At 34.5% G+C, this 24,054-nt stretch overlaps 1 protein-coding gene across 2 annotated transcripts in view; it reads left to right on the top strand.

The window, feature by feature from the left end:
• relt (RELT TNF receptor) overlaps positions 1 to 24,054 on the top strand; it is a 64,785-nt gene that overhangs the window by 40,032 nt on the left and 699 nt on the right. For both annotated transcript variants that reach the window (XM_056478734.1, XM_056478735.1), the window contains exons 7-10: positions 9,641 to 9,721; positions 11,342 to 11,420; positions 17,954 to 18,190; positions 20,178 to 20,337. In XM_056478734.1, coding sequence (XP_056334709.1) covers positions 9,641 to 9,721; positions 11,342 to 11,420; positions 17,954 to 18,190; positions 20,178 to 20,337 — 557 coding nt within the window. The remainder of the gene's footprint in view (positions 1 to 9,640; positions 9,722 to 11,341; positions 11,421 to 17,953; positions 18,191 to 20,177; positions 20,338 to 24,054) is intronic.

The raw sequence follows: 24,054 nt of genomic DNA, 5'->3' as shown, positions 1-24,054 counted from the left end.
TCCAGCAAATTAGAATTGCAGTTTTATGGTTTGTACTTAAATATAACAACCCTGGCGAGCATAAGAGACTTTCAGAAACACTTTCTTACCTACATTCTTCAAGTTTCAACAATAATAGTGTAGTTCTTCATAATTTTGTATTTTCTCATTTAAAGTTTTTATGATCAGGTGACATACTCTCTGACTATTTTAGCACTGTTTAGGTAGCACTTATTAATGAAACTGCATTGATATGGGTGGTCATGTGATCAAATATGCAAATAAAAGTTCAGAGGAAGTTGGAAAGTTTTAGATAAGGTAATGCTTTTGAGTTAATGTATCCATGAAAGCCCTTATAACATACTGATTTCTTTTATCTCAAATTTGAATGTTGGGTCCCACTTTATATTAGGTGGCCTTACCTACTATGTACATAAAAAAATAAATGCGATGCACTTACTGTGTTCGTAATGTACAGTTAGGGTAGAGTTAGGGACAGGTTTAGTTCTATAGCTATAGGTTTAAAGCAGGGGTGTAGTTTCATATTTTTTCCACGAGCTGTTTGGGTATTACCACTTCTGAGGACCAATAATTGCATATACCCTCGGTATACTCACTTATTTTTCTGATAAAACTTCCCTAATTTTAGTGTATTATTTTAAATTATTACTTAAAAATGTATATGTGTGTAAATGTATATACATTTTTCTTTGTTTACCCCAAAATGATCTGTTCATGATCTAAAATGAAAATCCTAAAATTGCCCCTGTACAACAGTATTTCACATTTGTCTTAACTGTGCCCACCGATACAGGGAACGACACTATATATATAACACTAAAAAGGATGAGGCAAAGACTACTCATAAATCGCGTAACAATATGCGATTTAACAAGGTAACTACTAGTATATAATAGCGACAACAGAAGACAGACTCCTAATAGTTTGGTTTAAAACAAGCATGCACGAATGTGACAATCAAAAATAATGGCTGATTGATGTTTAAAGGAACCTAATAAATGTAAAGTAATAAGCCAGTAAAGAAAGCAAGTAAAAAAGCTGTCTTTACATGTATGCACAGACCCTATAGAGTTAACTTAAATAGAAGTTAACTAGATTGTTGTAACTATATATATATAGCTAATGAATCAAAGAAACATTGACTTTGGTCGTTTCTTTGCCTACTTTCATTTAAAATTTGGGTCGGGTGTAATAGTACACCACCTTTTTTTTTTAGGACTACACCACTGGTTACATACAGGTATTAAATCAATCATAAGTACAATGTAAAATCATGTATTTACATAAGCACATTGTAACAAATCATTGATTTCAGTGTAAGTGCAAAGCCACCTAATATAAAGTGGGACTGAATATTAATTTATTTGATCTCAGATTTGATACAAGCAAAGAACAAACCTTTTAATTAAAACCCCTGTAAAGACGAGCAAACAAAACAGTCAAGTACGTCAGTGCGAATAGCTTATCTTTAAATACAGCCATTTAAAACTCTAATATGAGCACAACAGAGGCCTGATTGTTTCACTAAAATCCCCTTTTCAGAGTGAAACTAAGCAAAATGACTGTCCACAATAAGAGCTTGTGTCTGGTTTTTCTGCATTTGTATCAGTGGGTGGAGACGAAGCTGTTCTGATGAACTACAGTAGTACAGTGACACTAGTTTATGATGATTCAGGTTCTGCCTGTAAAGCGGGTAAATGACACCTTAATCACTGCATGTTTACCAGCTGAATAAACACAGCAGAAGAGCTGGATTTGGGGCTTTTGTTCAGCTGACATAATTGTTCGGGGTTAGCAGAATTACAATGATAAAGGAAGTTAGTTACAGTCAAGCCCGAAGTTAGTCATTATTCAGACTGACACTTTTTGTTTGAATGTTTTTTTCCGCGATGCATCGTCTTGTTAACTTTTGGGAGAAGCCTGCATCAGTTTCGGTCAAAATAGAAATGAGGCTGGTTGAATAAATGTCACCAAGTCAGAATTTGCCAGGGTTATGAATAATGAATAATACGAATGTATATATCAAGATGGAGGTTGTGATGTATTTACAGGATATCATGAAATGGCTTTTGTTTAAATGGTATCTTTTTTGGATGTTGTGGTTTGCATTTGGCCATTGTGATTGACAGGTCGATCAGATTGACAGTGATTGACAGCTTGATCTCACGATTGACAGGTTGATCCCGCCCCCTCATGCCATTCATTAGAGAAGATTATAGATGTTGTTGAAGATATTTAAATTGAAATGTTGATTAAAAAGTACTGGTGTAATCGTTAATCATTTTAATTTAATTTAATTTAATTTAATTTAATTTAATTTAATTTAATTTAATTTAATTTAATTTAATTTAATTTAATTTAATTTAATTTAATTTAATTTAATTTAATTTAATTTAATTTTTTATTTCATTTTATCAGTGTGTGGACTGACAATATTATGTCACTCACTTCTAAAAAAAATAAAATAAATACTGTTTAATTATAATTATCAAATATAATCTATGAAATACATATTTAACATGTATTGAAACTTTTTAGTAAAATACAAATTCAAAAATATGTCAATGTGAGCAAATTGCATATAAGACATGCAAGTTCATATTTGGATTTCACATATATAAAATATGTCATATGTACAACATATGTTTCAAGATATTGCAAAAATGGACATTTATATTATTTTTTTGCAACCATCAAAATGACAGATATGCACATACTGTATGTTAAATATATTAGCTATCATTTTACATATACATGTATGGATGAATAATAAGCTAATTATTAAAGTTTTCAATGTAAAAAAAGAAAAATCTTGAGTTTGTGTTTATACGATTTTTACATAAATATGCTCAAATAAGCATACATACAATAAAGAAAATAAGCATAAATATGGTAAAAGAAACTGATTTTTTGCGAAAACATGCAATGGTTGTCAAATGGTTGCTGAAGTGTTCTATCATTTCTTCATCTATCTTTAAGCAGCGATGCACTCACTCTGTATCTTCTTACTTTAAATCAATAATTCAGTTTGTTCTCTGCTTGTAGATGCTCTATTGCTACACTGTTGACTAGTTCGGACATAATGTCAGCTATATCTGATTCACACTGACCCTATTGGAAAACTCTGAAAACTAGGCTTCGGGATATGCAAAACAAAACAAATGCTGTAGCTTTTTGTGATTATATTTTGATTATAGACCTGTCATGATAAATAAATATGGCACTAAAAATCACCAGTAGGTGGTGCAAGTGCCTGTCTTAATGAGGGATTCATTAAATGATTCGTTCAAAATGAGTGATTGAGAAAATGAGTGAAAAAAACTAAGGCCCAATCCCAATTCTAATTTTTACCCCTACCCCTTCCCTTTGAAACAAAGTGTGATGGTTAAGGGCTTCAAAATTTACTCCTAAGAAATGGGACAGCACTACAACACCTGCACACGTCGTCATATATCATGGCGTGCTCTTACTTATATGAGATCGATGATGGCAACTGTTGTAGTTGCGTTATTTTTTAGAATTTGTCTTAAGGAAATCACCGACAGCAACAATATCATGTTATCATAGCGATATAATGTGGCAATAAGCTTGTAACTGTACTGTGCCTTTACACCTTGGTCATAATCATCTATGTAAACACAAGAAAACATTATTAACGTTATACCAGACACTGTTAAAAAAAGCTCTATACCAGCCACTAGACATTTCTGACAGGGTATTCAAGTGTCGATCATATCGACTGACAGATTTGAAGTATGTTGTGGATCTACTATACAGAAGCTATTATTATTGATTATAAATAGATAAAATTTAGTGTTTTTTATTGTTGTTTTTTTTAAAGCATGACCATAAAACACTAACGCTGCAATGAATGTATTAATGCGTATGCTTGTTTGTTGTAAAAATTCTTAATAATGCCAAAAAATTTGTGTATATATATATATATATATATATATATATATATATATATATATATATATATTAGGGTTGCACGATATTGAAAAAATCTAACATTGTGATATTTTGATATTCTGCCATATTTATTCCAATATGAATACAATTCCACCAGATGACTTGAATGTCTCTATTAAGAAAGAAGATTAGATTGATTTAGATTGGTTGGGATGATTCTGTAGGTGAGCGCAACTGCATATAATCTAATAAACAATCTATAAATACAGTATTCTGGTAAAGTATAATAAATACAATACAATCGAATTAATCGTTATTAAAGTTACAAATGGAATCATTTCTGACACCTGAATGTTTTTAAAATCCTTATAGTCACAGGCCTCAAATACATGTGAATGATAAATTATAAAACAAACTTAACATTGCATATCCTGCGATGTGACTATTGCGAAGGATCACATTGCGGTATTGATGCTGAAACAATATATTGCAACCCTAATATATATATATATATATATATATATATATATATATATATATATATATATATATATCTATATATACATACAGTATGTTGCATATATGCCATATTGCATATATGTGAAATACAAACGTGATCTTGTATGTTCTATATGTAATTTTGCATATATTACCATATATCTGAATTTGGTCATGCTATTAACAAACCATTAACTAAGGCTATTAGCTCAAAAAAATCATAATAAGCTTCTTATTAACAGTTATTAAGCTAGTTGAGTTTAGATATTGGGTAAAATTAGGGATTTAGAATAAGATCATACTCTATATGTACTAATAATAATAGACAGGTAATAAACCAGTAGTTGATAGTGAGAATTGCTATTTAAACTAAAGCATTAACCAGATTTCTACATGAGAGGCTTCGTAACACATTCGATTTTAAGTTTGCGTATTATTTAAAGAGCAATTCTGATACTTGCAACAAAAAATATGACACATCTCTACACATAAGTCCTCTATTTGAATTCTTATATTCTCAGAAGCAGAAAATAGCCTATTGGGTAACATGTTGAAGTGATTATATAAGCCTCGGGAACACGCTGCAATGAAAATATCACAAGATATACCATAGCTATGAGCTGTTTAATAATGAAAGGCTCTGAAAGCTTGTGTTGTGTGTAAATCTGGGTCTGATCCAGCACTCGTCCAGCAGGTGAACACATCCAGATGAAACAAGCTCTCTGGGGTTTTAAAGGGGTCGAAACCATTTAACAAAGTGAAGACGTTTGCAGTCAGAGGCTGCTGGTGTTACGTCAGAATCCCTTGTCGATTTCTGTCTAAAATAAATCTTCAGTTCGTGGCACTTTTTCTGGGTGATTACATTAGCACATTGCTTTAAAAAACTTCAACCTTCATTCAGCATTTCAGTACTCTGATATAACCCTAACCTAATTTGATATCTGATAAATGCGTTTTGATTGGGTTAATTGATTATCAGCTCTGTTAGTATTGCTGGATGAGCTAGTAAATGTATGTTTCTGTTTGTTTTGATTGTTTCTGTTGTTCTCAGATGTCCAGTTGAAGACTAAATTTATATGTTCAGTAAATTTTCCATCTGGAAAAAGTTTATTTCTTTTAGTTTGGCTGGGAAACAATGTAAAACAACTGAAAAGGTCAAAATTATTGGCTACAGAACAAACCACTGTTGTCCAATGACTTGCTAATTCAACCCAGGCTCATTCTGAGAACGTAGTCCCGTGGACGTTTCTGGAGACCGCAAAATACGTAGCCGGGGGTACATACGGCTGCATTTCATTTTTTTCGAGTCCGGGGAAGAGCGGTTCCAGAAATTAGGTAAGAAAACAAAAACAAAATGCAAAAAATGAAGCGAACAAGTTCGTCACAGGGCGAGAATGTGGTCAAAATCCGAAAACGTGGTAAAAATCAGACGAGGGCTTTTCTTTTTCTGGACGACTTTGTGAATCGTCGTTGGTTGGGTTTAAGGGATGGAGGAGGGTGGGTCAGCCGATTGGCCGATTGCACGGTCAATCATTCTGTCATCCAGGCAGACAGGCGGAAGGTCGTTCGACAGCGGCCTCCAGCGGGTTTACACGAGAACGGCGCGGGAAAAAGCGCGCACATCGGTCTCTCGCGGACTCGCGAAAACAATAACTGCAAAAATACGTACCTCCCGGGACGTATTTCGCGGTCTCCAGAAACGACCCCGGGACTACGTTCTCAGAATGAGCCTGGGTTGCGCTAATTACCTTTATTAAGCGAGTTAACCTAATTAGTTAAGCCTTTAAACTGCACTTTAAATTGTATCTTACAAATATTATGTACTGGCATAATGGTAAAAAATTGTAAATAAGTCTCATGTTAAAAATGTGTTGATATAACCCTAGTCCTAACCCTAACTTTGTTAATATCATTTGAGTGATATGTTTTTGTAGTCGATTGTTTCTGTTATTCTGGGATGTAGACAATATTGTTATATTTTGCTTCTGGAACAGGTTTATTTCTTTGAATTTGGCTGGGAAACAGTGTAAAAACTGAAAAGGTCAATATTATTACCCCCTCTTAAGAAATTTTTTTTCCCCCAATGGGCTACAGAACAAGCCACTGTAGTCTAATGACTTGCGTAAATAACCCAAGTAGGTTTCGCTGCAGCCCGGAAACCTCCTGTGGGAGGGATTACACCGCAATTAGGTTGGGTGACCTCCAAGTGGGAGGGACTATCACAAGTAGGTTGGGTTTAGGTGGTGTAGGTGCAGCAGATATGAATAAAATACATCAGGTTACTGTGAGGTTGGGTTTAGGTTTGGGCTAGGTGTAGACGTTAAGAAAACATCAGGTTACTGTGAGGTTGGGTTTAGGGTTGGGCTAGGTGTAGACATTTATATAGCACAATATTGGACACCATGTCATGTACAACACATTAAATAAATAAAAACTCCAGGTTTGTACAGCCCACTTGGAGCCCGAAGGCCCACCGACTTGGATATCAAGTCCTACCCACTTGGAGCTGGCTCCGCCCTTAGTTTATACCCTTCTCAATTAACCTGACTGGCCTAGTCAAGCTTTTAAACTGAATACTAGTATCTTACGAAGAAGTGAAAGCACAGACAATTTTACACATGGAAATAGAGCTATAGAAAATAAGACCAAATATAAAAATATCTGTAATGACAACTCTGGGAGGGATTTAGCATGGTAATAAATATGTATAAGGCAAATTAAGTGTTTGGCCTTGGCGGAATAGATCTGCTATGCTGCTGCTGCTTCGATTGTTATGGCAGAGCAAGCACTAAACACAGGTGGAGGTGGGTTTCCAAAAAACCCACTTCACCTTTCCAGCATAGAACAACACTGAGCATTTAAAATGTTGAGACACAAGCTCATTGGCTGCTGAGGCGACAGCAACCAATCACAAGCGGCATGTAGTTAATGACCTGTTAGCAGATCCTTTTAACCTGCACAAGCTTAAAGTTCAAGACAGATCTTTGTATATATATTCTCTGCAATATTGCACTGCTGCTTTATATCTTTAAATGTGTCCATATTGTTTATGTAGCTTCTGTGACATCAGTATTACACTAATGAATTGTCTTTTTCTAATCGGCTCAATGTGGCAGTTCTGATGTTTATTGTTTGTCAGTATATCAGCGCTTGACTCTGGAACTCTGGGATTTCTCCATTCACCATAGACACACTGTTAAATGCACACTGAGTCCTCTGTGTCCAGTCAGTGTCTCACAATAGAGATGGACTTTGTTATTTTTGCAGTGGCGTGACAACATTTTGTTGTAAGACCAATCCTACTGTACCTTTCGTGATTAATGGTGAACGGGTGTGTTTTTAACTCACATGGATGTGTTTAATGAGGACACAGTGGCTTCTGTTCTGTTAAGCTCTTTAAAAATAGCTCTTTATAATGAAGACGGCATCATGTCAATACAAATACACACCTACAGTAGTGTTTGAAATAATTCCTAAGCTTAAAGTCATGTTTGTTCAGGGTGAATCTCACAAAACCGGTCTGTCACATTTAATATTTGTCTGTATGTTTTGCCTATATATTTAAGTCTTTTTATTTTTAAGCACGTTTAAAGAGTAGTATTAGTATAGCCTATTAGTATAGCCATATCACCCTGCAGCCCAAGACCGCTTAATCACTCAAACTAAGCAGGGCTGAGCGTGGTCAGTACCTGGCTGGGAGACCACATGGGAAAACAAGGTTGCTATTGGAAGTGATAATGAGGCCAGCAGGGGGCGCTTAACCTGTGGTCTGTGTGAGTTCTAATGCCCCAGTAAAGTGAGGGTGATACTATACTGTCAGTGAGCGCTGTCTTTCGGATGAGACATTAAACTGAGGTTCTGACTCTCTGTGGTCATTAAAAATCACATGGCACTTCTCTTAAAGAGTAGGGGTGTAACCCTGATGTCCTGGCCAAATTTCCACCATTGGCCCCTACTCATCATGGCCTCCTAATCATCCTCATCCACTGAATTGGCTCTATCACTATCTTTCCACTCCACCAATAGCTGGTCTGTGGTAAGCACACTGGTGCCGTTGTTCTGTGGCTGCCGTCGCATCATCCAGTTTGTGCTATATAAATACACATTACATGACATTACATTACATGTAGTGCTGTATAGTAGTATAGTGCTGTAGTATTTTAGTATTATTTGTATACTTTTGAAATATGTATTTTTAATAGTTTTGTTATTGTAAGATGAAATATAAATATTTAGTATTTTAAAATGCTCTTGTAATTTTTTTATCTATTTTTTATTGTTTTATTTTTGCAATTTCAGTACTGATTTCAGCAATTTCAGTACTAATTTTAGCGACTTTTGTACACTTAAATTTATTTCAGTTAATTTTTATATTATTTATTATTTTATATTATATTATCTATTTTTTTTTAATCTAATATTTGTATTTTATCTAATTTAATTTTAATATCTGAAAATGTTTTTTGGTAGTTTTAATGATTGTAATGAAGAAAAACAGACGTACATTTGAATTTGTCCTTCTAAATTTACATTTTTCCTCTTTTAATAAAAAGAAAACAATTTTTTAATGATATATTATATAAAAGAGAAGAAGGGAAATAATTTTACTATCCAAAATGATACAAAAGCATCATAAAAATGGGGCGACACGATGGCTCAGTGGTTAGCACTGTCGCCTCACAGCAAGAAGGTCGCTGGTTCGAGTCCCGGCTGAGCCAGTTTAAAAGAGAAGAAGGGAAATAGCCAGTCTGAGCCAGTTTGCCTTTCTGTGTGGAGTTTGCATGTTCTCCCTGTGTTGGTGTGGGTTTCCTCTGGGTGCTCAGGTTTCCCCCACAGTCCAAACACTTGTGCTATAGGTGAATTGAATGAACTAAATTGGTTGTAGTGTATGAGTGTGTGTGAATGTGAGAGTTTAGGGTGTTTCCCAGTACTGGGTGTCAGCTGGAAGGGCATCCACTGCGGAAAGCATATGCTGGATAAGTTGGCGGTTCATTCCGCTGTGGCGACCTCTGATGAATAAAGGGACTAAGCCGAAGGAAAATGAATGAATGAAAATAAAAATGACAAAATATAGTTTATTTTTTTCAAACATTAAGGTTAAATCAGATTGTGATATTCAATTTGCTCACTAATGTCATTTGTTTCTATACATTTCTTGGCTTCAAAATAAAAATCTGCATCAAATGTCAGAGAAAGTCTACTAGCTATAAACTTTCCTCTCTCTCCTCAGGAAACCCTTGTCCATACATTGTTGATGACCCCAATGAAGACACTATCAGCATTCTAGTGCGGCTCATAACAGAAAAGAAAGGTGTGTGGTGTCTCTTTCACATATAATATACTTCTCAGGTGTCCTCAGAATGCATTTGTAAAGGTTCAGCCCTAAATACAAAAGGGATCATATTTTAATACCATGCGTTATATGCCTCTTTATGGGTAGGTCCTGTTTTTGTGTGTGCCTCTTTAAATGTAAATAAGTTTCTGCTCCCACCCCTTTTCTAGAAGAGGGCGGAGACTTTACAGCTTGTGCCTCAGTTGCACCATAAACAACAAAAGATCTGCATGTATTTTTAAAATGTCATGTCATTTTATAATTCTGATTTATAAATATGGTTTTGCATGTTTAAAAAAAAAAAAGTTGTCATCCACCGCCATCATTTTTTAAAAGTTTTTCACCTAAATTTTGACTGCCCTCAGAGTCTTTTTGGCTAACAATATATAACCATATATATGGTTGAAGTCAAAATCATTCACCCTCCTGGGAATTTTTACTTTAAATGTTTCCCAAATGATGTTTAACAGAGCAAGGAATTTTTCACAGTATTTCCTATGATTTTTTTTCTTCTGGAGAAAGTCTTATTTGTTTTATTTCGGATAGAATAAAAGCAGTTTTTAATTTTTTTAACTATTTAAGGTCAATATTATTAGCCCCTTTAAGCAATATGTTTTTTTTTGATTGTCTACAGATCAAATTAGTTACCCTAATTACCCTAACTTGCCTAATTAACCTAGTTAAGCCTTTAAATGTCACTCAACAGTGCAAAATGACTAAATGAAATACGTTAGTTTAACTCACAATTTTTTAAAAGTTACTTTGACTTAATGAAAAAGAGTTATGGTAATTCATAAAATGATTTCATTAAGCAGAACTCAAACCTAATGAGTTATGAAATAATTAATTACTTTTTTTGTGTTAACTCTAATTCTAAAAGCAATATCAAAACATTTGAGTAGCTATATAGTTGTTTGGACCTAATTTTTTCTAGTAACTGAACTCAATTTTGTAACTGAACTTAAAATGTTTAAGTTACTATTGCTCTAAAGGTTTGATGATATCAACACAAGTAATATATGTGTGCATGACTCAATATATATATAGATATATATCTCTAGATATATCTATATATACATATATCTATCTATGTGTGTGTGTGTGCGTTCGTGTGCGTGCGTGTGTGTGTGTGTGTGTGTGTGCGTGCGTGCGTGCGTGCGTGTGTGTGTGTGTGTGTGTGTTTACAGTACTCAAACCATTTGGTTCAAAACTTACGTGCTTTGCCACAATTGGTTTCCGCAACTTTTGAGTTAACTTATCGGGTTTTACAGTGTAGTATCCTGAAAAATATCTAGTAAAATGTTATGTACAGTCATCATATAAAAGAAATCAGTTATTAGAAATGAATTATTAAAACTATTATGTTTAGAAATGTGTCCAGAAATTGGGGAAAAATACAGGGTGACTAATAATTCTGACTTCAGCTGTATATATTATGATCATATATTATAAGAGTTGATGATGTAAAACATTATTCCTGGTGAAGTGATTTTGCAGATCTTTTTTCATGCTCAAACAGCAGCTTTACTCACTAAATAAGGTTGCAAGTGTTTAAAACACAATCGGATTCTTTAATGCTTCTCAATGTGTGTGCAACAGAAAATGCAGCTGCTCTGGAAGAGCTTCTGCAGGAATATGAGGACAAACAGATGGCCCTTAACAAGAGCTCATCCATCAAGTAAGAACACACGCATACAGATGCACACACATGATGCCAAAAATCACAAACAACATATAGAGTAAAATGCATTGTCCATAAATAGTTATTTATTATTAACAGTGTTTCGTCAATTTTTTGTACACATCATGCATTTTTGCTCTTGTAAGAGTGATATTGGGGCAGCTCGGTGGCTCAGTGGTTAGCACTGTCGCCTCACAACAAGGAGGTCGCTGGTTCGAGTCCCAGCTGGGTCAGTTGACATTTCTGTGTGGAGTTTGCATGTTCTCCATGTGTTGGCGTGGGTTTCCACCGGGTGCTCCGTTTTCCCCCACAGTCCAAACACATGCGCTATATTGAATTGAATAAACTAAATTAGCCGTAGTGTATGAGTGTGTGTGTGTAAATGAGTTTGTATGGGTGTTTCCCACTACTGGATTGCAGCTGGAAGGGGATCCGCCGTGTAAAACATATGCTGGATAAATTGACCGTTCATTCTGCTGTGGCGACCCCTGATGAATAAAGGGAATGAGCTGAATTAAAATGAATGAATGAACAATGATATTTTAGGCAGTTTCATTCAAGTTAGTTACACAGAACTGGTTTTTCTGTCAACATAGAGCCACACTCCATTTTTCTATGGAACGGATCAAACACATAAAAAACAACTGTGGTTTATTTCCTTATATTTTTGTCAGGAATCTTCCATATATGTTTCACAATAGCGAGCTCTGGAGAACAAAAGGCTGTAGGCGTTTTAGGTAAACTTCTGATCGTAAGATGTGTCAGTCATGACCAGTGTATTAACACTTACAGTTATTTTCGCAATTCCATTTAAACCTTACCTTATGTTGCAGTTCCTAAGAAAATTACCAAGAAATGTTTTATTTGCATTTAATTATTGGGTAGCGAAAGAGTTTGTATATTATGCTCAAATTTTATGCTCAAATATTTTCATTATGACTATTATCATTTACAGTAAGTCATTTCTAAACAAGTTAAGTGTGTATTTTTTGGATAAGAAGTTCGATTTTGGGTTAAATGGGTAGTTTTTTGTAATTCACTCACCCACCGTTCATCAAATCTGTAGGTGACTTGTTTTTCTTCAGTAAAACAATCTAAAATGACTTATTAACTTACTCTCCTCTAACTTATACTCCTCATAATTACTGCACTGTTAACATTTGCACATTTAAAAATTGCATATATTTATTGCACTGATTAATTTATTTGAACTGTACATACCCACAGCACATGGACATTTGTTATTATTGACACACACCCACTGTACATATACATTTGTAATTATGTTTATCTATCCGCACACTTCCAATTATTAATAGCATCTGTTACAACCTCTTTGATGTTAGTCTAGGGTAAAAGTAATAACATTTAAACGGTGTGGTATTTTCACAAGTGTTGGGTTCAAGCAACGAGACAAACAACTAACTGCCAACAAAAGTGATTTAATATGCAAAGAAAGTGAAACCAGAATGCCCAAATAGATTTACAAAAATAAGAAATATTTATAATAATAAAGTAGCAAATGAAATAAAGTATCAAACAAAATTAGGTCAACTCAAGAGTAAGGGGACGCTAGTGAAGCCAAAATCAAAGAAATAAATATAACAAAACAATTCTAACTCATAAACAAATCCCTTACCTACCTAGAATCATGAAAAGAAAAAGAAAAGAAAAATCTTAAGTGCCAAGCGCCATAAACTTACCTATACTAAACTAAGAATACAAAAATATAAATACACAGATGGCGTTCACTTCTTACCTGGTGTTTTAAACAATGAATTGACTACGTGTTTGCAGAATGGAAGTCGTACGACATCTTCCTATCCACCTTACTCTGAGGACAAAGTCAACTCTTAATACAAACTCTTGAATTTTTGCCAGGTAAGAGCTGGGCCCAAAAGTAACAAACATACAATTGAAATTAAGATGTACAAAAATAACAAAGTAGTTCAAAAATGGGCAGAAATAATAATAAATAATTTTATCCAAACGAAAGTTAAGCAAAAACAACGAATAACAAAATCATGTCGGCAAAACACACAAAAAACAGGATCAAAGGAAAAGTGCTCTCCCATCCGCTCTCCCTGGCGTCCTTTTATGTCATCGCGCCACGTCACCCAATGATGAGTGACGGGTCTCCCAACCAATCGGCTGTCGCGAAGGCGGAGCTAAAGGATATGACGGGCTGAGAGGGAGAGAGAGAGAGAGAGAGAGAGAACAGGAGGCAAAAATCCTGACAATATACGGCAACCGTAACACATCCTGTACATATATTCATTTATTTTAAATCTGCTCATAGCTAATACAACCTGTATAAAAAATTCATAGTACATCCATCTGTAAATATCACCATAGTTTTTCTATAACTGCACTTTATAACTTATACCTGTATCCTGCACTTGCTGCTGTTGCACTGCTGGTTAGACCTAAACTGCATTTCGTTGCCTTGTACTTGTACATGTGTAATGACAATAAAGTTGAATCTAATCTAATCTAATCTAAAATGGCACCATTCACTGCCATTATATGAATCACCAAGGACCATTGATTCAGCTCAAAATCTCCTTTAATGTTCTACTGAAAAAAAGTCACCTACATCTTTGATTACCTGTGGGAGGGTAAATTAAAAGGACATTTTAATGTTGGTTGAACTATCCCTTTAAGAGTTAAATACAATGTTTTAAACCTTGTGAAACATACATCTTGCACATAGTGTTTTACAGGTATGACTACAATTTGAATGACATGCTCTCTTTTTTTAAGCTGCGTTAGTTTACAGCATTGATAATAATAAGAAATCTTTCTTAAGCGTTAAATCATCATATTTTGAAGTATCTTGAGACACTAAAAATAATAATACTATGAAGTAATGATGTTAAAAATTCAACTTTGGCATGCATTTCATTTAAAATATATTCAAATACAACACAATTCTTTTAAAGCGCAGTAATATTTAATAATAATATTCCTCTATTTACTGTATTTTTATCAAATAAGTGAAGCCTCAGTCAGTGAACATAAAAGTATTCCTTCTAATAAGAACCTCATAAGAAATAACAGTGTAGAGTTTATGAAATGAACGGTGTTTCTTCTTGAATTGTTGAATGAACCGTCTTTATTCATAATACATTTAATGATTGTTCACTTGCTGAGTGAAGCTCTAAGTGAAATTCCCAAGTGTAAAAAGGGAAGCATTTTTCTGTTTGCTCAGATAAAGGTGCAGCTAACTCCGTAATGAAGAATCAATGTAGTCCTAGAAGAGCTGAGAGAGAGAGGTTGTGGCTGTTAATTAGTTTGCATCTGGTCTGCGGCACTGACAAGCTTATAAATCACCATGAAGGAAGTGCGTGTTTATTTTCCCACCACTGTGAGGTCAGGGCCCTTTAAATACAATGGAAGGAGATACAAAGGTGTCATATTATGGCTATTTACAAGATGTAATATAACTCTCAGGAGCTCAAAACACGTTGCGGATTTATTCATTAATTACACTATGCTATAAATGCATCATTTTTGGTGTGAAAAAACTGTATCTTTAAATGCAAATGAGAAGAAAAGTGGGTGGAGTCTTTACAGCTCATACCTCAGTTACTCCAGAACCAGCAAACAATAACAATTACATGCGTTTTAAAGTTAGTGTCAAATCAAAATTTGCTGTTTATTTTGCTAGCGCACATTGTTATTCTTTAAGTGAACAAATTATTTATTCGACTTACTCTACTGATTAAAAAACAGTTCTTTTGGTAATCTTCAATCAAAGTCTGAGCGTTTGTTTCTGTGTTTGGATTGGCTCTTTCTCTGATGATGTCAGTTTGTCACTTCAGCCACAAAATTCTTAACCCCGCCCCTCTTACTGTTAGTTTGCTATGAGTGAATGATGTGCAAAAAGAAAGCCCCGCCCCCTAATCAATATTCTGTTCTCGTTGGAAGTACATCAACATCACCATTTAAACTACCCCTTCAATATGTACAACAAGAAACTAAAAGTATGAGCTTTAATACTCTGGGGAAGAATGTCTGAGTGCATCAGTTACATCAGGTTTCCACTTTTCTCTTGTGCTTGAATGTTAAAACGGCCCTCCTATGAATTGTCTCTGATATGGCCTTCTGCCAATTTGAGTTTGAGACCCCTGCATTAAAGTCTTGTTAGTTTCAAAATGTGAATAAGAGGATGGAAACATAGTGACAGACCCTTCTTCGCATCTCTGACAATCACAGTTGTACAGTGAGTGACCTCTCGTGAACATGCTGGCTCAGTTGTCCGTCGTGCTGCCATCATCAGTGCCTGCTGAAATAACAATGCTGGCTGCTTAGTTTAGGAGATCCTTTAATTCAGAATGTACTCTGCCTGCCAAGAGTGCTGCATTTTACAGCTGCCATGAGCTCTGACATCATCACAGTGGAACTCTGGGATGGGGGCGGCTGAATATCACGGCTCCACTAATGTATTTTGGGTCATGTGTGTTGTATCTCAGAGCGGGCCTGAAGTCTCCGGGTGTGGTGGGAGCACTTTTAGCTTAGCTTAGCATAGATTATTGAATCAGATTAGACCATTAGCAGAGTTTTGATAATTTTACTGTTTAAAGCTTGACTCTTCTGTAGTTACATCGTGTACTAAGTATGCAGAAAATGATTTTCTATTTTTCTAGGCCGATGTGGGTAGGAACTGTACTCTTATTCTGGCATAATAACAAAGGAACTTTGCTGCTGGAGCATGGCTTCAGTAGGAGCAATAGCCATATCGGCCTAGAATATGACAAGTTTTTATTTTCCATCTGTGTTCATAAGGTGTTCTGTGTAAATATAAGATGTCGCTAGGGGGTTACTAAGGCGCTCTGAGTAGTTTTTAGGATGTTGCTAGGTGGTTACTAAGGCGTTCTGAATAGTTTTTAGGATGTTGCTAGGAGATTACTGTAGTTTTAAGATGTTGCTAGGTGGTTACTAAGGTGTTCTGAGTAGTTTTTAGGATGTTGATATGAGGTTACTGTAGTTTTAAGATGTTGCTAGGTGGTTACTAAGGTGTTCTGAGTAGTTTTTAGGATGTTACTAGAAGGTTATTGTAGTTTTAAGATGTTGCTAGGTGGTTACTAAGGCGTTCTGAGTAGTTTTTAAGATGTTGATGGTTACTGTAGTTTTAAAATGTTGCTAGGTGGTTACTAAGGCGTTCTGAGTACTTTTTAGGATGTTGCTAGAAGGTTATTGTAGTTTTAAGATGTTGCTAGGTGGTTACTAAGGCGTTCTGGGTAGTTTTTAGGATGTTGATAGGAGGTTACTGTAGTTTTAAGATGTTGCTAGGTGGTTACTAAGGCGTTCTGAGTAGTTTTTAAGATGTTGATAGGAGATTACTGTAGTTTTAAGATGTTGCTAGGTGATTACTAAGGCGTTCTGAGTAGTTTTTAAGATGTTGATAGGAGATTACTGTAGTTTTAAGATGTTGCTAGGTGGTTACTAAGGCGTTCTGAGTAGTCTTTAAGATGTTGATAGGAGATTACTGTAGTTTTAAGATGTTGCTAGGTGATTACTAAGGCGTTCTGAGTAGTTTTTAAGATGTTGATAGGAGATTACTGTAGTTTTAAGATGTTGCTAGGTGATTACTAAGGCGTTCTGAGTAGTTTTTAAGATGTTGATAGGAGATTACTGTAGTTTTAAGATGTTGCTAGGTGGTTACTAAGGCGTTCTGAGTAGTTTTTAAGAGGTTGATAGGAGATTACTGTAGTTTAAGGATGTTGCTAGGTGGTTAACAAGGCGTTCTGAGTAGTCTTTAAGATGTTGATAGGAGGTTACTGTAGTTTTAAGATGTTGCTAGGTGATTACTAAGGCGTTCTGAGTAGTTTTTAGGATGTCGATAGGAGGTTACTGTAGTTTTAAGATGTTGCTAGGTGATCATTCAGGCGTTCTGAGTAGTTTTTAGGATGTTGATAGGAGATGACTGTAGTTTTAAGATGTTGCTAGGTGGTTACTAAGGCGTTCTGAGTAGTTTTTAGGATGTTGATAGGAGGTTACTGTAGTTTTTTTATTATTATTTTTTAGGGGTTTTTTACCTTTATTTGACAGGACAGTAAAGAGAATTGACAGGAAAGTGTGGGGAGCAGAGAGAGGGAAAAGATCGGTATAGGACCTCGAGCTGGGAATCGAACAAGGGTCGCTGTGAACACCAGAGTGCATGTGTCGGTACACTTTCCACTACGCCATTGGCACCGACAGGGTTACTGTAGTTTTAAAATGTAGATAGGTGATTACTAAGGTGTTCTGGGTAGTTTTTAGGATGTTACTAGGTGGTTACTGTAGTTTTAAGATAGGTGGTCCTAGGTGGTCAGTAAGGCATTCTGAGTAGTTTTATGGTGTTGCTATGTGGTTCCCAAGATGGTACAAGACAGTTGGCATGCTTTCAAAGAAAAATGTGGATTTGCCATATAGTTGCAAAAAAAAGTCAATATCATTTAGGAAATATTTGAAAAAGAATTCAAGAGAGGGCTAATAATTTTGACTACATAATATGAATGCAGTCTCTGTGTGTGTTTCTCTGTCAGGTTTCCAGGTCTTCCTCATTTCTCTCAGTTTCGTTCCCTGCCACGGCTGTGTACACACCAGCATCATTTGCACACTATAAACGGTCTGGCCTCACGCTCCGGCATCTGCTGTTCCCGCTGCAGTCAGAAGAAGTGGCCCGAGCTGCTGCTGCCGGCGCTGGCGCTGCCCACCGATACACACAAGAGCCCCATTAACATGGTCAAAGCGCCCGAGGTCACCATACTGTCTGTGGGAAGGTAAGAAAAAAATTATTAATTAATTGAAAAAATATATATAAAATATATATATAAAATATATATATTAAAATATTAAAAATAGGAATTGTGTGTAATATGAGTTGTGGTTGGATTTAAACCCAAAGTGGATATTTTTGGCTTCTGATTTTCATATTAAACATACAGAAACTCTGTTCCAACACCCACAAACAAATTCAAACCTAAAAATGAAAAAGTTCATTCTTATTTTTATGAGTTTATAAAGTCATATTGCATTTGTTACATAAATAAGGTACTACCAACAGTATTATTATTTATATTGTATTATAGCGTTCATTCATTTCTGACTTCGCCTTATTTGTATACACTCACCGGTCACTTCATTAGGTACACCTTACTAGTACTGGATTGGACTCCCATCTGCCTTCAGAACGGCATTAATCCTTCATGGCATAGATTCATCAAGGTACTGGAAATATTCCTCAGAGATTTTGGTCCATTTGAAATAATAGGATCATGTAGTTGCTGCAGATTTGTCAGCTGAACATCCATGATGCAAATCTCTTGTTCTACCACATCACGAAGGGGCTCTATTGGATTGAGCTCTGGTGACTGTAGAGACCATTTGATTACAGTGTCATTGTCAAAAGTCATTGTGATGTTCAAGAAACCAGTCTGAGATGATTCACGCTTTATGACATGGTGTGTTATCCTGCTGGAAGTAGCCATCTGAAGATGGGGACACTGTGGTCATAAAGGGATGGACCTGGTCAGCAACAATACTCAGGTAGGCTGTGGTGTTGACACGATGCTCAATTGGTACTAATGGGTCCAAAGTGTGCCAAGAAAATATCCCCCACACCATTACACCACCACCACCAGCCTGAACCGTTGATACAAGGCAGGATGGATCCATGCTTTCATGTTGTTGATGCCAAATTCGGACCCTACCATCCGAATGTCGCAGCAGAAATGGAGACTCATCAGACCAGGCAACGTTTCTCCAATCTTCTATTGTCCAGTTTTGGTGAGCCTGTGTGAATTGTAGCCTCAGTTTCCTGTTCTTAGTACATTGGCACCCAGTGTGGTCTTCTGCTGCTGTAGCCCATCCTCCTCAAGGTTGGAGGTTTTGTGTGTTCAGAGATTCTCTTCTGCAGACCTCAGTTGTAGCGAGTGCTTATTTGAGTTACTGTTGCCTTTCTATCAGCTGGAACCAGTCTGGCCATTCTCCTCTGGCATCAACAAGGCATTTGCGCCCACAGAACTGCCACTCACTGGATATTTTCTCTTTGTCAGACCATTCTCTGTAAACCCTAGAGATGGTTGTGCATGAAAATCCCAGTAGATCAGCAGTTTCTGAAATACTCAGACCAGCCCGTCTGGCACCAACAACCATGCCACATTCAAAGTCACTTAAATCTTCTTTCTTCCCCATTCTGATGCTCAGTTTGAACTGCAGCAGATCGTCTTGACCATGTCTACATGCCTAGATGCATGTGATTGGCTGATTAGAAATTTGCATCGAGCAGTTGGACAGGTGTACCTAATAAAGTGGCCAGTGAGTGTATATTTGTGTATATATATATATATATATATATATATATATATATAATTTAATCTATTTTATTCCTGCTTTATTTAAATTACAATTACGTTTATTTCAATTAAAATCAGTTTAATAGTGTGAAGTTTTAGTTAATGTATTGAAATGTAGCTATTAATTTCATTCATTCTTTCATTCAATTTTAGCTTTATTTCAATGTCAGGCATTTTTTTTATAAGCAATAAACACTCAATCCCAGTAGCAATCCAAAATAGCGGGAAAAATGGATCATATTAACCAAAAAAAAAGGTTTTGGAAGAGACCAATAAATCCAAATGACTGAATGAATCCGGTGTTTATTCACGTCTGATTCTCTCACACACACCCAGTCATGCTCACAGTGACACATCAGGCCTGTAGACTCACTCACTGACGCTCAGTGTTATCCGTATGTGTGAACGGCAGGTTCCAGGTCGCTCAGATCCCAGAAATGAAGTCATCTTCAAAGGAAGCACCTCAGCCGGAATCGAGTGACACCGACTCTATGGACAGCAGTCAGACGGAGCCGGCGGAGGAGCGATCGCTGCTGGGCGTGTCCTCATCCTCTCACTCCGCCTCCGCAAAGGTCAGACAGGAAGTGAATGACTACACATATTTTAAATATATAATACATCCTTTCGACTGGAGTTTGGGTTTCCGTCCTTCATGTTCATTGTGTAAAGCCGTGCATAAACATCCCCACAGGAAGTCATGCATTTGTCATCAGCACTTGAATGGGAAACACTCAGTATAATGGTCATTTCTTTAGTCACAGTTGATTGTAGGTCTCAGTGTTTTAGACTTAGACACCACAGGCAAAACCATTGCATTCATTTAAAGTTTTTGGGCTGTTTGGCTTTCCATAATGTGTTGTTGTTTCAGAGTAGTGCATGAAAACATCCCAAAAACATGTTTATTTGCTGCACTGTATATTTTTGGGTCTATAGATTGCACTTACAATGTGTGTGTGTCTGTGCCTTGCACTCCTACTATTGCACGGATCAAATGTCCCCTCAAGTATAGCAATACCAGTAAAATTTGACCTTGTGGGGACATTTTTCTTTGGTCCCCATGAAGAAAACAGCTAAATATTGGAAAAAATAACATAGCAATATTTGTTTATTCTGCATTATATAATGCGATATGAATATAATATGTGTATGTGTTTTTCTGACATGTCAGGACAGAAGTCTGTATAATGACACAGGTATTGCAAGAAGGTAGTGAATAATGAGGACATTGCTGATACTCTCATTTCCCAAAAAGCTTATAATTAATACAGAATGGCTTTTTTTTTAGAAAGTAAAAGTGTACACAGTTTCTTGTAAGGGGTGGGTTTAGGGTTAGGGTGGGGTTAGGGTAATAGAAAATACAGTTTATACGGTATAAAAACAATGGAAGCCTATGTAATGTCCCCACAATGCACAATGTGTGTGTGTACATTTAATTCAGTAGCACTTACACAAAGTTTTACACTTAGACTAATAATTATATTCTAAAGGTTTTTATAAATATTGTATATGTTATATGTATGTTTTCATGTGTATTAATATATATATATATGAAATATATCATATGAAGCATAGTTGTATATAATATTTTTTAATTATGGTGCATAATTATTCATAATTATATATTATTCTTTTAATTATTCTGGGTTTTTTGGTGCTGATGGTATTTTCTAAAGTGCATTTTTGAATACAACAATTCAGAAAAACATCATAATATATAGTAGTAATATAGTTTCAGGGGGCTCAGTGATTAGCACTGCAAGAAGAACGCTGGTTTGAGTCCCGACTAGGTCAGTTGGCATTTCTGTGTTTGCATGTTCTCCCCGTGTTCGTGTGGGTTTCCTCCGGGTGCTCCGGTTTCCCCCACAGTCCAAACACTTGGGCTATAAGTGAATTGAATAAACTAAATTGGCCGTAGTGTATAAGTGTGTGTCAATGTGAGAGTGTATGGGTGTTTTCCAGTACTGGGTTGCAGCTGGACGGGCATTAGCTGGGTAAAACATACGCTGGATAACTTGGCGGGTCATTCCGCTGTGGAGACCCCTGATAAATAAAGGGAATAAGCTGAAGGAAAATGAATGAATGAATATAGTATCAATTTATATTTTAATAATCAGTCAATTTGGGAGGTATATTGATGTCTATGACTCATTTTACTAGCCCATTTCCCTGTAGTGGTTTGCCTTAATCAGAATAGTTGCTGAGTTTGAGTGAATGGCGGTCAGTGTTCGTTTCCTGACACAACAGTTTGCCGTCTTACATAAGTATTTGTGTGGCGGTGGACTAAAGGCTTCACATTGACTATCAATAGCTGCTGGGATTTACAGAAATACCTCAAGGCTTCGCTTCATGATTTATTTTCCAGCTGCTTTTGACATTTAACCCTCTGTGGCCTCGTGGCGTCTATAAATGACACACAGAGCAATACTGGATAATTCATTTTTCTAAATGTCTTGTGGGTTTTGTTTTATTTAATCGCAGTTTCACTTTCATTAACATGATGTGATTAATAGGGCCAAACACAAAGATTATTTAAGGTCAGCATAGTTACAAATTTGATGCATTTATTGTACAGAATATTTGCTGTTAAAAATAACTTATCTAAATATTTCAATATATCATTTAACTTTTAATTCATTCATATGATTTAAAGCAGGATTGACTGAATTACAAAATCATATTTCAGGATTCATATTATTGATAGAAAAGACTAGTATTTATTTCAAATATAGTTTGTATTGTAATGCTAAAATAATTGTAATGTCACTTTTTATCAACTGTAAGTGTTCTCGCTGAATAAAAGTATTCATTTTGTAAAAGAACTAAAAGCATACACTTTTGATCAGTAGTTTAAGTGCAAAAATGCTATTTATATAATAACATTATATTGATAGTTTAAGTGATTGTGCACATTGATGTATATTTTATGTAGAAATGTGACTACAATTTATGAATATTTTTTATTATTAATTAAGTAAAATTATTAATAACCACAATAATATAATATAATTTAATATAACACAATGTATGTTGATTGTTTAAGTGATTTTGCATATTGATATATATTTCATGTAGAATAAAATGTGACTTTAAATAATTGATATTCTTATTAATAATTAAATCAAATTATTAAAAAACACAATAATATATAATATAATGCAATATAATATAACATAACAAAACATAACATAATATAACATAGCATATTATAACGCAATATAATATGATATAATATAATATAATATAATATAATATGATATAATATAATATAATAAATATAATATAATATAATATAATATAACATAATATGATATAATATAATCAATATAACACAATATAATATAATAAATATAATATAATATAATATAAAATAAAATAATATAATATAATGTAATATAACACAAAATAATATAATGTAATATAATATAATATAATGTAATATAACACAAAATAATATAATATAATGTAATATAATATTATATAATCAATATAATATAATATAATATAATGTAATATAACACAAAATAATGTAATATAATATAATATAATCAATATAATATAATATAATATAATGCAATATAATATAATATATTGTAATATAACACAAAATAATATAATATAATGTAATATAATATAATATAATGTATTATAACACAAAATAATATAATATAATATAATATAATGTAATATAACACAAAATAATATAATATAATGTAATATAATATAATATAATATAATGTAATATAACACAAAATAATATAATATAATGTAATATAATATAATATATTATAATGTAATATAACACAATATAATATAATATAATGTAATATAATATAATATAATATAATATAATATAACACAAAATAATATAATATAATATAATGTAATATAATATAATATAATATAATATAATATAACACAAAATAATATAATATAATATAATGTAATATAATATAATATAATATAATATAATATAATATAACACAAAATAATATAATATAAAATAATATAATCAATATAATATAATATAATACAACACAATATGACACAGTTTATTTGTCACATTACAAAAAAAACTAACAAATGTGAGCCTGTTTTTTTTGTTTGTTTTTTGTTGTTGTTGTGCTCCACTCACCTTCTTTCCTCTTCCTGTCAGAGCTGGAGTCATTTTTTCCACTACTTCACTTCATGTCAACCCAGTCAGGATGAAATGATAATTATTCAGCGCCCTCTAGTGGCCATAAAACGCTTTTGCATTGTTTTGTTCATCAACTTTCTGTGTAGCCCCTTCA

The sequence above is a fragment of the Danio aesculapii genome, chromosome 18 (genome assembly GCF_903798145.1).
Source record: "Danio aesculapii chromosome 18, fDanAes4.1, whole genome shotgun sequence".
Taxonomy (NCBI): Eukaryota; Metazoa; Chordata; class Actinopteri; order Cypriniformes; family Danionidae; genus Danio; species Danio aesculapii.
Note: the sequence above shows the minus strand (reverse complement) of the source record. Positions and strands in the feature narration are given on the sequence as shown.